This window comes from Scatophagus argus, chromosome 24 (genome assembly GCF_020382885.2).
Source record: "Scatophagus argus isolate fScaArg1 chromosome 24, fScaArg1.pri, whole genome shotgun sequence".
Lineage (NCBI taxonomy): Eukaryota > Metazoa > Chordata > Actinopteri > Scatophagidae > Scatophagus > Scatophagus argus.
This window is the reverse complement of record NC_058516.1, coordinates 1,054,331-1,068,890: the sequence shown is the minus strand read 5'-3', so window position 1 is coordinate 1,068,890 and position 14,560 is coordinate 1,054,331. Positions and strand designations below refer to the sequence as shown.

Here is a 14,560-nt window from a genome sequence, read left to right as displayed (position 1 = left end):
GTGTTTCCCGCTTCACTCGTTCAGCAGTGAAAAGGCTGAACAGCGTGAGTCGTCTCACGTCGGCGGGTTGAAGCTCATCTTTGAGCCGCAGCAGCTTCACGACTCGTGTGTGTTTCTCTTGTCGTTTGTGTTTTTTGAGCGGATGAACTGAGGTTGCTTTCTCTCAGGTTACCTGCCTCCCGGAGCTCTGCTCTCCCACGCTCCCTCGTGTCTTGTGAACTGCTCACCTCTGCTCCTCGCTCATTTAGAGAATTTGCATCGGGGGGATCATCTGTCAGACTCCATCAGGCTCTGAGCTCCCAACGCTTTGAGGCACTGCCAGGAGGGGAACTTGTGAGCTGGCATCCGGACGAAGGGCCACAGTTAGTCGCAACACCCGATTTGGTGATCACGTTCGCCGTCATTATTAGTCCTTTATGATATGAGCAGCTGTTAACTTTCACAGCTTTGTGAACGGAAGTTAAGTTTCACGTCACGCTCAGTTTACTCATCATGGTTACTGTTGTTGAAACGAGAAGAATCCCAGTTGTTGTGTCCGCTCAGGACATCGGGATCGTTTCCACAAAGCCTCCATCGACCTCCTGAGAGAACGTGATGCTTTAGACAACAGAGAGCTGGCTGCTTTGCAACATAAACCTCTGTGATCCAATCTCAAGTTCACCTCGCAGTCATCTTAACTGCCAGGCTTTTTGCGTCTCTTCTTCTTCTTCATCTATTCTTCATCTTCTGATGCTTTTTATTCTGCTCATGTCATCCTGCCTCTCTGACGTTTCCTCCCACCTGCATGATGAGTAAAAACATCAGCCCTGCGAAATGGCTCCACCTGTGAAGGTAAAGACTAAAACAGTGAGACAACATTGCCATCTAGTGGACGGAGGTTCCCCTTCAGCTGATGTCGGAGCAGAACGACACACTGGCTGCCGGTTTGTCTCACACGTCATCAGCATTAATGTCCGCATGGCTGAGAGAAAACATGCAAGAGGACATTGTAAGCCCCCAACAGATGTTAGTGATGATTAAAATGATTTAATGGTCGACTCGTTGCTGCGCTCGTCATTTCATCGTGCAATCAGCAGTTACTTTATAGCGATACACTGAAAGCAGAAAAGCTGCGCACAAACATCCGTCACTCTCCAAGTCCATTAAACCCGTTATGTGTGTACCACACACACACATCAGGTCTGAGTTGTGCCTCAGTGCTGCTTTCTTCCATACGTTGTGGCTCATGTTTCTGTCACACGTGGAGCAGCTGTGACCTTGTTGTGACAAAAACACTCCTGCTGCTGCAGGCTGATGGATGAACTTGGGCGGAGGCTTGATGGCTGACATTAACACCACGAGAGGAGCAGCCTCCTCCTGAGAGGTGTCTCTCTGTCCCTGCCTCCCCCCTCTCCTGAGTCACGGTGACACTGTAGCTGTCCCTCATCTGTGACTCCGCCCACCAGCCCCGCCTCCAGACCAAGTGCCGGGTTTTGTCCCCCTGACCGAGCCCTCCCTTCTCCTCCCATTGGTCCACTCCTCCTACCCCTCCCTCCCACCTTCTTCTCCTTTCCTCCATCACTTCTCTCCATCCCCTCCCTTCCTCTTCCGCCCTCCAGGTCCTGACAGTGTGTGTGTGTGTGTGTGTTTGCTGAAGTGAACTGGAGGACGAAGACGGTGAGGAAGATCGTATTGAGGCACATGCTCCCTGACAGGAGAGAGAGAGGGGGGGCGTTGGCGATTTGACTCCCCTCCTTCCTGCCCTCTTCTTTCTCCTCAGCTGGAGGAAAAGATGTGAGGACCACGGAGGACTGGAGGACCACCTGTCTGTCGGTGTGACCGTCTGTCTGTCTGTCAGTCTGCCGGCATGCTGAGGAAACTGGTCTGCAGGCGGATCTGCTCCTGTAAGCTGCTGCTGCTGCTGCTCTTCCTCTGGATGCAGGGACGCTTTGAACGGGGCCTTTAGCAGAGAGAAATAGTGATGGTTGTAATCAATGATGAATGTGGGCGACAGGAGTTGAATGAGAAAGGAGGAGGAGGAGGGGAGGAAGAGGAGGAGGAGGGGGATGCCTTGTGTTACGATGGCTGTAAATCCAGGAGGAATGCGTCTGCGGTGTCTCGAGTGTAAACACAGCAGGATGATCTGATGCTCGCAGCTGAACTGTTGACAGGATGTGATGCAGCCTGGTTGTCTCGTCTGTCAGGTCAGGAAGCTGCAGAAAGTTAGTTTTCTCCTCGTGACGAGTGAACTTCCCTGTTCGATTGATGTACAGACCTGTTGAGGCCGTCGAGGTTAAATCCGAGTTGCTCCCTTCTGTTTTTGAAATGTTTTGACTTATAGTGTCACTGCAGAGACCTGATCACGACGCTCCTCTCAGCTTGTCAATGATGGGATCAAATATGTTGATCCTCAAAGGGGGACTGGGCCGATCAACGATGCACACCAGTGCAGCAGATAGATATTGATGTTCAGTGTCAGAGTGTTTGTAGCTGATATTTAAATACACGTCATGGATCTTTGAAGGGATTTCCTCCTGGGCTGACGTCCTTGCTTCCCCTTCTGTTGGGTCATGTTGATGTTAATGTGTTACACCTAAGGTGACAGGTGTGTTTTCCTACACACACACACACAGTCACCTTGTGTTGATAATGAGAGTTGTGGCATCGTGCATTGAACATGCGAGGAAGAAAATCTGCAACCTGATGGCACATGACGAATGTGCTGGCTGAGTGCCCAGCTGTGTGTGTTTGTGTGTGTGTGTGTGTGAACTTTGAATAATGAAAGAGGATTGATTGCAGGCCGTGCAGAATCCTGCGCTCTGGGGGACTCACGTGGCGCTCAGTGTCCACCACAGGAGACGTTTGCACAGGGCTGAGCCTCTTTGAGCCGAGATGCTTCCATTGTTATGTATTTACCGACCAATTAAAAATTCATCAGATCCAGTAAAAATGTTCACAGATCAACTGCTGATTGAACAAACGAAGCTGTTGTTTAATGGTGGGTCTTCACGTTTTCTGCCACCTTATTCAATTGGTTGCTCTGTCGGGTACATCTTGATTTTGACACTTTGTTGGTGCTTCTGCTTGTTAAAAGACTGAAATGAATTGGTACGATTTTCTGGCAAATGACTGATTATTTCAGCATTAATCACACCCTCGAGGGCCGTGTTCTCCCACACAAATTGTATATTTCAGCCTGAGGAATAAAGTTGAGTTAGTCAGAATCAGAGTTCAAACTCAGAGAGTCTGGAACAGCAGCCTGTGTGTTTTGTTGTCCTGTGCTCACTCTGGACTTCTCACTGGGAACACTGGACTAATTGTTGACCTTACTGTCAGGGCGTTGTGTCTCACCATCGTCAGCTCGTTATGTTGGTGATGTAGGAATGTGAGGTATGTCCTCTCGCTCAGCTGAAAGTCAACTGAAAGCTAAAATGCAGAAATGTCCGCCTGCCTGCTCCGCCTCGCCGGGACATTTTCTTTGTGCTGTGTGACATTACTGAAGGTTTGTTGTTTGGTCATGAGTCTTCGCTCTTCCTCCTCCAGACAAAAACTTTGAGGACGATGACTCGGTGGACGGCGGCCGCTCCTCCTCCTCGTCCAAAGGAGCCTCGTTGTCCGGGAGGAAGACAGTGAGCATGGGCTCATTTCGACGTCCCGCCTCCGCCTCCAGCACCAAGTCTGCAGGTCAGAGCCAGCACGTCACTAATCGGACTAAAGCAAATTACGGACGTGGACCCTGTTTCTGTCCTCCGGCAGCAAGTTCGTCCACTGATGCTTCGCCCCACATTGATCCTAACTGTTGCAAAAAAGCTGTTTCTCAGTAGCCTAATCAGTGTTTTTGTAACCAAGTACAAGTACTTACATGTGGGTACTTGCCCAAAGAGAAGAAAAATAGATAATAGATAAAGGACAGATCAATGTCTAAATATTGGTCTCTCATTTTCTCACCGTGCTGGTGGTGTCTGTAGGGAGGGACGGCTCTGGTGCTGGAGCTGTGGATGAGGAGGACTTCATCCAAGCCTTTGAGGATGTTCCCACAGTGCAGGTACGAAGCCTCATTTAGTCAAGATTTTTACTCCGCACAAGGATGACTGACCTCCTCTCATCCTCCCTCGTCCTTCCACCAGATCTACTCGAACAGGGAGGTGGAGGAGGCCATGACGAAGATTCGAGACGTGCTGTCAGATGATAAGAGGGACTGGGAGCTCAGAGTGGCCGCTGTAAGACATCCCGACCTCTTCGTCTTCTCACTGGAGGACCAGTTAGGTGTGAACGTCTTTGCTGATTGCTGCTTCCTCTTGTCTTTCCCTGCTCCTCCAGCTGAAGAAGGTGCGTTCGCTGCTCCTGGCCGGCGCAGCAGAGTTCGATGGGTTTCTGCAGCAGCTGCGGCTCATGGAGGCGGCGTTCAAGCTGTCTGCCAAGGACCTCCGCTCTCAGGTGGTGAGAGAGGCCTGCATCACTCTGGGGTAAGACTGTGTGGAGGTGAAACACTCACACTTTGCTTTAGCTGCAGCACAGTAAGAGAATATAGCATTTTGACACACACGAGTACAGTTATTCCACCCGGGGTCAGCTGCAGGTACCCCACACTGTAAGTCAGTAACTCGGTAGGTTAACTAACATCTGTGTGTCCACTACAGAGATGAGAGGACGTGCTCTGACTCTGGCTAATGTCTCCCTTGTTGTTCTGCTCTCCAGCCACCTGTCGTCAGTGCTCGGCAGTCGCTTCGACCACGCGGCCGAGGCCACCATGCCCATTCTCCTCAACCTGGTCCCCAACAGTGCCAAAGTCATGGCCACCTCCGGCGTGGCCGCCATCCGCCTCATCCTCAGAGTATGTGGCAGCTTCATTAAGATGATGTGTTTACTGGGGTCCTCCGACACTCTGCGCAGTGTGTAGTCGTGTATGATTCACTCTGAATCACTCACAGTCATTCATTCATTCATTCCCTCCGTTATGGGAACTAAAAGCAGCTTCTGTTTTCCCAGAAATGAACATGTTCACGAGGCAGCATTATAATGACGTTAGCTTGACCATAAAACTGGAAAGATTTTACAGACAAATGTGATTTGATCCTGCAAATCACATTTCATGAGAAAAGAGGCAGTTGATCTCCATCTGGGGTCACTATTTTTGATATGAACGAAGAAGAAGAAAAGCCTGGACGCTGGATCGGGTCAGCATGAACAGAGAAAATGGTGTGTGTTTGCACTTGTTTTGACACCAGTTTCTTGTGTTTCGCAGCACACACACTACCCACGTCTCATCCCCATCATCACCAGCAACTGCACCTCCAAATCGGTGGCTGTCAGAAGGTGACACATATGTTTGTTCATTTTATTTAGTCCTTTTTATCTAGACATTTATCTCAGGCATGTATAGTATTGTTATGTTGTCTGATATATTATTATTATGCTTATTATTCCCATCTGGAAAGGTCTTGAAAGTGTTTCGTGTCTCCTGCAGGCGCTGCTTTGAGTTCCTGGAGCTGCTGCTGCAGGAGTGGCAGACGAGCTCTCTGGAGAGGTGAGCCGGCCTGAAGACGTGCGTCCTTCGGATGCTAATTCATGTGTTTTTGTCAGGGCTTATATACTGAAGTCAGCAGCTATTTGGACGTTAAGTATGAAGTGAAAATGGTCGCAGCAGCTTGTGAATGGCTGGAAGCGCTACGTGCTACCTTGTTAGGAAACGTGACACCGGCCGGGTCAAGGTCTACCTCAGCAGTTTCCATGGCGATGCCAGGGGGATCTCACTCTCCCTCCAAAGGCCTCATTGTGTTTCTGCCTGGCTGCTTCCTGCCGCCGCCAGGGAGAAACCCGAGCTGAACCTCCCGTACCAGGGGAGCTCTCTGGTTCCCATCGATCAGTCTGTGTGTGTGTGTGTGTGTGTGTGTGTGTGTGTGCACGCGAGGCACTGACTCTGATCTGAGTATCACCCAAGAGCAAATCGGACTCAGTTTTATGAGTAAAACAGCACGCAATGAGAAATTCAAAGAAAGCATAAAGAATTGGAGGCATTTTGAGAGAAATACAAGTTTATAGAAATTATAGTTATAGTATGTCGAAGTCTTAATTTTTATGAAAATGCTGTCAGCTTGTGTGAACATATTTTAATTTGTCATAATAAAATGCTGACTGTAGTTCTGCGGGTGTTTTGCTAGCAGTGCAGACACTCCTGTGTCAGTGCCGCTGGCTGCCGTGTTTATCAGTCCACAACGTGAGCTCATGACGTTCTTCAAACTGCTGTCCTGCAGTGGAAACAGAGAGGCGTCCCGACATATCGATTAGCAGAGCTGTGAAAGTCAGAGTTCACTAATGGAGCGCAGACAGCAGAGCAGATGGCAGGTTTCTGACTCGCACATGGGAGATACAAACCAGAATTTCAAAGTGCTTCTGATACTGATTTTATATATTTTCATCTGAAATCGGGCCCAGGGTTTAATCTGCACTTAGACCACGTCAGCAGGATGGGAAGGTCGGGAACGCTTTCCCCAACATGCCTCTGTTAAGTAAAGCTTTTAGTAATGAGCCACTTCCTCCCTTTTCCCCTCGCAGACATAGCACAGTTTTAATGGAGACGATAAAGAAAGGGATCCACGATGCGGACGCCGAGGCTCGCTCTGTGGCCAGGAAGTAAGTCACACCTGTCCATTTTACTTTTTTATATAAAACTGAATCTCTTACTGACATAAGTGTCACAGTTCATTGTATCAAGTCACATCAGCCCACACTAAACCAACCGCAACAAACTTGCCGTTGCAGGTGTTACTGGAGTTTCCATGGTCACTTCCGGCGGGAGGCGGAGCAGCTGTTCCAGGGCCTGGAGTCGTCCTATCAGAAAGCTCTGCAGGCTCACCTGAGGAGCGTAGACAGCCTGATGTCGCTGCCCGCCTCGGATCGCTCCTCCTCGTCCTCTCAGGAGAGCCTCAAGTGAGACACTTCCCCCTGCTCCTCTGTGATTGGTCAATTGGCTGCCTCGTCTTCCTGTTTTTGTTTTGACGGTGGATATCTCACTTCACACTGATTATTTATGTTTTGCTTCTTGTCTCCACAGTCGACCCTTGTCTGTAAAAAACACCTTTGGAAGTGGCTCAACAAGATGTAAGCGTTGTTGGACACAGTCACGATCGCAGGAAGTGGTTTAACGGAGCCGCAGAGTTTTGCACTGATCTCATTTTGATCCTCTCTGTCCTCCAGCTAAAGCTGTCCACAGCAGGACACCTGCCGCTGCTTCCTCTCCGGGCTCCCTCCAGCGTTCTCGCAGCGACGTGGACGTCAATGCGGCGGCCACCGCCAGCGCCCGCACCAGGATGCCCGCTGTCCCCTCTGCGGCAGCGGCGGCTGCTTCGCCCTTCAGCTCAGCGTCGGCCCTCCCCCCTGGATCCTACGCTTCACTGGGTAAGGAAGACCAGTTTCTGTCTCTGCCAAGTCAAATCTAATGCACTGGTGTGGCCATAAACCAGCAGAAGCTGTGAGAACTGGTGCTCTTGAATTCACGCACAAACACACAGCTGTTCGTATTTGCAAGCAAATTTAGCTTAAAAGTGCAAGTGTGCATAAAAACACAATGAAAACTGCTTAATCACCTGACAAACAGCCTGGGTGTTTGTTCACAGACCTTGAAATGCACACTCGAACACGTGAAGCTCCAGCGCAGTCACCTCCTGTGTTCATCATGTTAAAACACTGCTCACACTGTTGCCTGTTGACATAACTCGTCTTGTGACTGCGCTCAGAGATCACAGTCCTGTTAGATTCATGTCTTTTTGATTATTTCACTGACATGTTGGACCCATAATGCAATCACTCGATTACCTGCAACACAGAAGACGCAGTTCTTTCTGTATTTGTGGATTTCCAGCAGTGAGACATCAGCTGAGAGCACACACACACACACTCACACTCACCTTTTTGTTGACCGCTGACCCTTGTTGTGTCTCTCCTGGGCTTGGCCACCCGTCAGACGGCTCGTGGTCTGTTAATTCGGACGGTAAGCTGTGTGTGTGGACAGGGGAATGATGCCTCCTCCTGGGTGTGTGTTTTACCCCCATCAGTACTGTGATGGTGCTCATCTGTGATGGAACTGTCAATGCATGGACTGTCTACGCATGGTGCACTGTGACGTTCCTGCTGCACTCGGAAAAACTGTCACTGTATGTCATCGTGTTGGTTACAAACGGAGAAACAAGAGAAGATGAAGGACTGAGCAGAGTTGGAAGGTAGTTTGGTCTTCTGATGCTCTTCCTCAGCATAACGTTCCCTGATCAGGAAACTCTGGTAGTACGAGTCAGTCAGAACCCTTCATCAAGATTGGGTCATTGTATTAAAAGTAACATGGATATGATGACTGTGAGGTGGCAGGAGAGAAAGCAACCAATTGGCACGTATTCCTAAGCAAAGGCCACAAATCTGAGAGCACAGGTGCACACCTGAGCTCAGGTGGCGGGGCTTCACAGGAAACAGCTCTAGTCAGGATCTTTGTACCTTCACTGGAAGCTTTAATGGTCCCATGTTGATGTTTTCTAGACGAAGACGACCTCTGAAAGAAGATTGTGCTTGTTTTTGTTTTGAGTCTTTGGATGAAGTGAGTTGTGTCGTTCTTCTGTCTTTCATTTTCAGTATCCCCTGCTCCATCTCTTCCTGTTTCTGCATGTGAGGTGTAGAAAGTTTCGTCAGTCCTCACATTCAGTGTGTGTGTTGACATCCTTCCTTCTCTGTTTTCCTGCCCCTCCAGGTCGAGTACGAACCAGGAGGACGAGTTCAGGAAACGGTCCGACTGTGAGCGACAGCCGGGGACGAAGCCGAGGGAAAGTCGTCTCTCAGTCTCAACGTGAGAAGATTCTGTTTCCTTTTTTATTTTTCCTGATGTTGGTGCAATCACACACACTGAACTCAGTTCAGTTCAAGCACTAAACATCTGAAATGGTTCTTATCCTGTGTATTTACTTCGACACGTTTCCTTATTTAAAAAAAGAAAAAACAAAAATGGTCCAGTTTATGTTAAAATGATGAGCTTCACTGAAATACATCGTCTGGGTTCCAGCTGGCAGCAGGTCAGGTTCCCCTGGACGACTGCTGAGCTCCACCTACGGCCGTATCCCGAGGCCGGCCATGGGCACCGCCGCCGCCGCTGCCGCCAACAACGCCTCTACCGGCCTTAGCGACAAGAGCCGAGCTCGAGGTCACCGCAGCCAGGGCTGCAGCCGAGAGACCAGCCCCACCAGATCAGGCACAGGTAAGGCTAAGTTCAATGAAAAATGAAATCAATTAAAACCAGTTTGTTTTCAAAAAGTTTGTTTTATATGGTCAATTGGTCTGACCGCAGATTTTACCATATGTTGAATAATCCTGAGCTACAAGTTTATCAAGTCAATCAAGTCTCAGCTGAGATTGTAGAAATGGAAGCTGCACATTGGCAGTGGAGGTAAAGTTGACGGGGCAGTTTGGATCAGAACGCTCTGGATGCTCATCCCATGAGACGGCAGTCTTCCTGTTCCTGTTCCTTCTGCTCACAATCACACTCACACTCACGCTGTTAGCTGCAGCCCCCCTTCTCTCCTGTCTGACTAACCAGCGTCCAACTGAATGTGCTACGAGCTAAACTCTCCCCCTGCGCTGCTGTCTGTCTGTCTGTCTGTCTGTCTGTCTGTCTGCCACGCTCCTCTAGCCCGCAGTCGAATTCCCCGGCCGAGCATGAGTCAGGGCTGCAGCCGCGAAACCAGTCGCGAGAGCAGCCGCGACACCAGCCCCGCCAGGGGTTTCTCCCCCCTGGGTGAGTACTGAGGAGTCCCCAGACCCTCCTCTCTCTGCACGTTAGAGCTCATACAGACAAATAGAAAATGACCAGCACTTAATCTGAGGATGTGCACAGAATGGCTCTCGACACATAACGAAGACAACCTGGCGTTAAGATTAGTAGCAGCTTTGGCGTATTTGCGTGGATCTTGTTTCTGCCCTTGCTGTGCTCATGTGTCTTCAGAGGTTACTGTTTTTCGTGCCTGACTGTGTGCATGCTCTGTATTTAAATGTCCACATTCTTGTCTCTTCTATAGTCTTCTATTGGAATACGCATGGTTATAATAAGTGTCTGTACGTCACTCAACACATGTGTAACTGTGGCCGTGTTATCTCCTGGTCTCCTCTGACTTCTTGTCCTCCTCCAGCGACTCGTCGACATTCCCGTTCGACCAGCGCCCTGTACTCTGCAGAGTGCTACTCAGGTGACAAGCGAGGTCTTCTCAGGAAGCAGAGTCACTCAGTTAGCCGGATAAAATTACAAAGTTCAACCCCAGATGTTTCTGTTTGAATGTGATGGCTTTGTGTCATCTGGCTGACTGGGTTATCCTGCTTGGTGAAGCCTCTCCCTGCATGGCTCAAGGCCCCTCTCGACTCCAGTGGAAAATAATGTTCTGCTAGAGTCGCGGTTCCTCTATGTGTCAGTGTGACTCACGTAAAGCCGCTCGTTGACCCACAGGGGGCGACACCAAACATCAGCCTGTCGGAGACGACACGCTGCTGATGGTTTTATGACTGACAGTGATAGAAAGAAGATGAAGGATTCAAAGTTATGAATCATAAAGATAAAACTTTGCTTCTGCCAACATTTTTTTGCAGGACTTTTAAGCTTTTATTTTGCAGCTTCACGATCATGTTTGCCGTTTTGATCCATTTGAACTTTTGCCTTTTTTATTGCTGTTGAATGAAGATTGTGCTGGCTGCTCTCTGCTTTGATTTGTTGCTTTCTCATTACCAAAAGAATGTGTTGCAGCTTTCTCTGCTTTTGCTTTGGGTTGGGTAAAAGTGATGTTGCGCCCTACCAAAACTGATCAACACCTGAGAAATTGTCCAAATCTAAATGAATGTATTTTGATAAAATGAGCCCAACCTGAACACTACATTAGAACAGGACCAAGACGCTCCGCACTCCCAGTGTTTGAATGTGAAGACTGAACTCTGGGGTTTTATCCCATCGTCGTCATGGTAACACACTCCTGTGTGTTTGACTTTTTCTTTTCCAGACCGGCTATCCCATCAGGCTCGGATCTCAGCCTCCGTCAACGCCATGAGGATCCTCAACACGGGCACCGAAGTCGAAGCCGCCGTCGCTGACGCTCTGGTAAGAACTCGAGTGGAGATTTATGTAAAGCCCTCAAATAAAGCTGCAGCTGAACGTCGTTTTATGTTCATATAGTTTTTGTAGTTTCCAGACAAAATTGGTCACAGTGTCGGTCTTCACATCATTTCAAGAAATTTCTGTACTGCGTGATAGAATAATGCTGATGTATTTTATCTCTCTCTAGTCAAAAAGTCCCATAAAAAGACACACACTGTCCTGCTGCCATAAATACGAGCTCGAGCACCAAATGTGGATTAATCCGCTGCTGAAATAGATCTCTACAAGTGCACTACTTTCACCTGTTGGTTTGATAAAAACTACAGTGAGCAGCTGATTTAGGAAATGACTGAACCTTTTTAAAACTTGAAAATATGTTTTACATCTTCAGTAGGAAGCAGTGAGCTCAGAGCTGAGAGCTGCAGACAGGAAGTCAAAGTGTTGAGACGCTGACCAACACGTCGTTGGCTTTGTTCTTTTGTGGGATTTGTTGAAGAACGAAAACCAGACTTTAATATGAAATGAAAACAGCAAAATGAAGATTTGTTGAAGGTGCTGGAGCTCTTGCAGCCCTGAAGTAATTTCCTCTTTCTTCCTGGACTTTTCAGCTCTTAGGAGACTCGAGGAGTAAGGTACAGAGAAACCTCATCCTGTCACTGCATGCACAGTGTTAAACACTCACCTTTCCACTGTGAACGTGGAAGACTGAGCAGCTTCTGTCTCTTTGTCCATCCTGGAAGTTTTTCTCTAGCAGAACGCGTCACAGTTATTTACAGGCTGCTGGCAGCATGAAGTCAGCATGCAGTAATCTCATCCATCTCGCATCCCGTCACCAGAAACCTGCATGACTCTGACTGTAGCTGCATGGTAGAGCTTCTCAGACAGACTTTACATGTGAAGGTGTGGCGGTGGATGGAGAAGGCGTGCAGTCCCGTCTGTAAACGTCTCTTCTCACCCTCAGCGGAGGCCAGTGAGGCGGCGTTTCGAGTCTCCGGGGATGTACTCTGATGACGACGCCAACAGCGACGCCTCCAGCGCCTGCTCTGAGCGCTCATACAGCTCGCGTAACGGCGGCGTGGCGCCACATTACCTGCGTCAGACGGAGGACGTGGCCGAGGTGCTGAACCACTGCGCCAGCGCCAACTGGTCTGAGAGGAAGGAGGGACTGCTGGGACTGCAGAACCTGCTGAAGAGCCAGAGGATGCTCAGGTGGGTGTGGACTGAATATGCTGGACCTTCACTTCAGATGTCCTTTGTCTGCTGTTGTTTTTGATCAAACATAAGAATAAAGAAGCTAAAGAATATCTTCAGTTGCTTTATACATCTAAAATGGGAGCTCCAGCAATGACAGGAAAACCGCTGAACTGTTTCTCAGGTCTAATGAACGTAGATGTGCTTACGCTTCTGTTTGTGACTCATCTGTGTGACCAAAACATGACAAAGCTTTTCCTGCAGCCCCGGTTAGCCCTGTGCACCCTCTCCCGCAGAGAGCACAAGGCAGCGTCAGTGATCAGGCTGCGGGTTATCATGGCAGCCTTGAATGTAAATGAGCTGATGAATGTGCTGCTTGTGTTCTCTGTCAGTCGCGTGGAGCTGAAGAGGCTCTGCGAGATCTTCACCAGGATGTTCGCAGACCCTCACAGCAAGGTGAGAGTCAGCGTCTGTAACACACACAAGCTTCCCACACATCCTTCAGAGTTTAAAGTTCAAAGTGAAGGTCTAAAAATGGTTTGAAAATCAACATAAATAGACGTGGCTCATTGATATTTTGTTGAAGAGGCTACTTTCAGCAGTCTGCATGTGCGTCTCCAGCAGTCGTGTTAACGTTTCACTTATCGTCTAACTGTGATTAACGCTGATCTGTACCTCAAACTGTGCCGTGTTGGGTCCTTTAATTTGACAGCAGTGGACCTGGAAGGTCCTTGAATTGAATGTTTCACGAGGTGTGTGAACCCTGCACACAGTACACTGTTTGATGAGCTGAAGAGCTGCTGTTCCTGACACGAATAACCTCATTAATATGAAGCCTCGTGGCCGTGCGGTCGTGACGGCTGCAGGTGGTCAGTTTGCTGCAGCTCAGAGTTTAATTGCTGCTCGGATTGTTAGAGAGACTCTGTGCTCACGTGAACTAACTGCGGGACAAACTAACACAAAGTGTGTTTCTTTGTTGCATGCCTCCTGGCTGCTTGCCGTGGACTCTAACAAACCAGAGAGTAAGTGTTTACTCACCGCACTCACCTCAGTCAGCTGTGCTCTCAGACTTGTTTTCCTGCTTGACTTCCTCATCCTCATCCCTCGCTCGCTCTCTCAGGTCTTCAGCATGTTCCTGGAGACTCTGGTGGACTTCATCACGCTGCACAGGGACGACCTGCAGGACTGGCTCTTCGTCCTGCTCACTCAGCTGCTGAAGAAGATGGGGGCCGACCTGCTGGGCTCCGTCCAGGCCAAAGTCCAGAAGGCCCTGGACGTCACCAGGTGTGCAGCTCGGCTCACATCTTTCCATCCAAACAGTCTCAGGATGTCTTACTTTTATTGTTTAGGATCCTTGATTTCCTGATGCTGTGCCTGACGGATGAAAGGTTGTGCTTCCTGTTTCCATGCAGAGAGTCCTTCCCATATGAGCAGCAGTTCAACATCCTGATGCGTTTCATCGTCGATCAGACGCAGACGCCCAACCTGAAGGTGAAGGTGGCCATCCTGCGCTACATCGAGGCGCTGGCACGCCAAATGGACCCGGCCGACTTCGTCAACTCCAGCGAGACGCGCCTCGCAGTCTCTCGCATCATCACCTGGACCACCGAGCCCAAGAGCTCCGACGTCCGCAAGGTAGGAGTCTGAGGGCGGAGGGAGCGGTGGAGTTTCAGACCACAGCTTTCTTCATCTTCTCTTGCTTTCATTGTTCTGTGTAAGTTGAGTTGTATTTTGCTCCTTTTTGGTTATCATGTTTTGATTTTGTTGTTGTTGTCGTCCAATCACCGTTTGCCACCCGCCACACCTCCAGACCCTTCATAACTGGGCAGGGGAGGATTTCTCAGGCCGAGCCAGCACCGTGGCCTCTCTGCCTGGAGAGGGCAACCTGGAGGAGAGGTGCAAGCAGGTAGAATCTCCACCGAACAGCATGAGCAGAGCGAATAACCTCCTCTAACCCAGAAGCACTGCAGACCTGATGTCTGCTCTCCCGCCAGCCGGCCGGTCCTGTGAAGGCTTTTCAAAACTAACTGCTCTTCAAGTTTCAGGTCGTCGTACTGTTTTGCTGTAAAATCTGGGAGGAGGACTTTGGCTGCCTGGGTAGCAAGTTTTACTGAAAGTATAAGCATGAGTGGGGACTCTGAGTGTGCAGGTTTAACTCTGAGACTAACTGTGTCTTTTCCAGCAAGTCCTGCACTCATTTTTGCAGTTTGCCTCTAACTTTTGTCTCTGAACTTTGATAAGTCTGAATTGTCTCTCAGACTCGGTGGGTGATCTGCA

General features: G+C 49.2%; 1 protein-coding gene across 12 annotated transcripts in view; it reads left to right on the top strand.

Annotated features, from left to right (window-relative positions):
* Positions 1-14,560, top strand: part of LOC124055196 (CLIP-associating protein 1-B-like) — a 29,089-nt gene that overhangs the window by 7,797 nt on the left and 6,732 nt on the right. For 4 of the 12 annotated variants that reach the window (XM_046381749.1, XM_046381750.1, XM_046381751.1 and 1 more), the window contains 21 exons: positions 3,523-3,663; positions 3,948-4,024; positions 4,107-4,199; positions 4,300-4,445; positions 4,678-4,813; positions 5,225-5,295; positions 5,447-5,506; positions 6,535-6,612; positions 6,742-6,909; positions 7,034-7,080; positions 7,177-7,377; positions 8,714-8,809; positions 9,023-9,214; positions 9,647-9,751; positions 10,998-11,095; positions 11,701-11,724; positions 12,054-12,301; positions 12,676-12,739; positions 13,404-13,567; positions 13,696-13,918; positions 14,094-14,189. In XM_046381749.1, the coding sequence (XP_046237705.1) occupies positions 3,523-3,663; positions 3,948-4,024; positions 4,107-4,199; positions 4,300-4,445; positions 4,678-4,813; positions 5,225-5,295; positions 5,447-5,506; positions 6,535-6,612; positions 6,742-6,909; positions 7,034-7,080; positions 7,177-7,377; positions 8,714-8,809; positions 9,023-9,214; positions 9,647-9,751; positions 10,998-11,095; positions 11,701-11,724; positions 12,054-12,301; positions 12,676-12,739; positions 13,404-13,567; positions 13,696-13,918; positions 14,094-14,189 (2,528 nt within the window). Of the gene's footprint in view, positions 1-1,631; positions 1,884-3,522; positions 3,664-3,947; positions 4,025-4,106; positions 4,200-4,299; positions 4,446-4,677; positions 4,814-5,224; positions 5,296-5,446; positions 5,507-6,534; positions 6,613-6,741; positions 6,910-7,033; positions 7,081-7,176; positions 7,378-8,713; positions 8,810-9,022; positions 9,215-9,646; positions 9,752-10,997; positions 11,096-11,700; positions 11,725-12,053; positions 12,302-12,675; positions 12,740-13,403; positions 13,568-13,695; positions 13,919-14,093; positions 14,190-14,560 lie in introns of those variants that run through there. The other 8 variants (XM_046381760.1, XM_046381752.1, XM_046381754.1 and 5 more) reach the window with 8 other exon arrangements.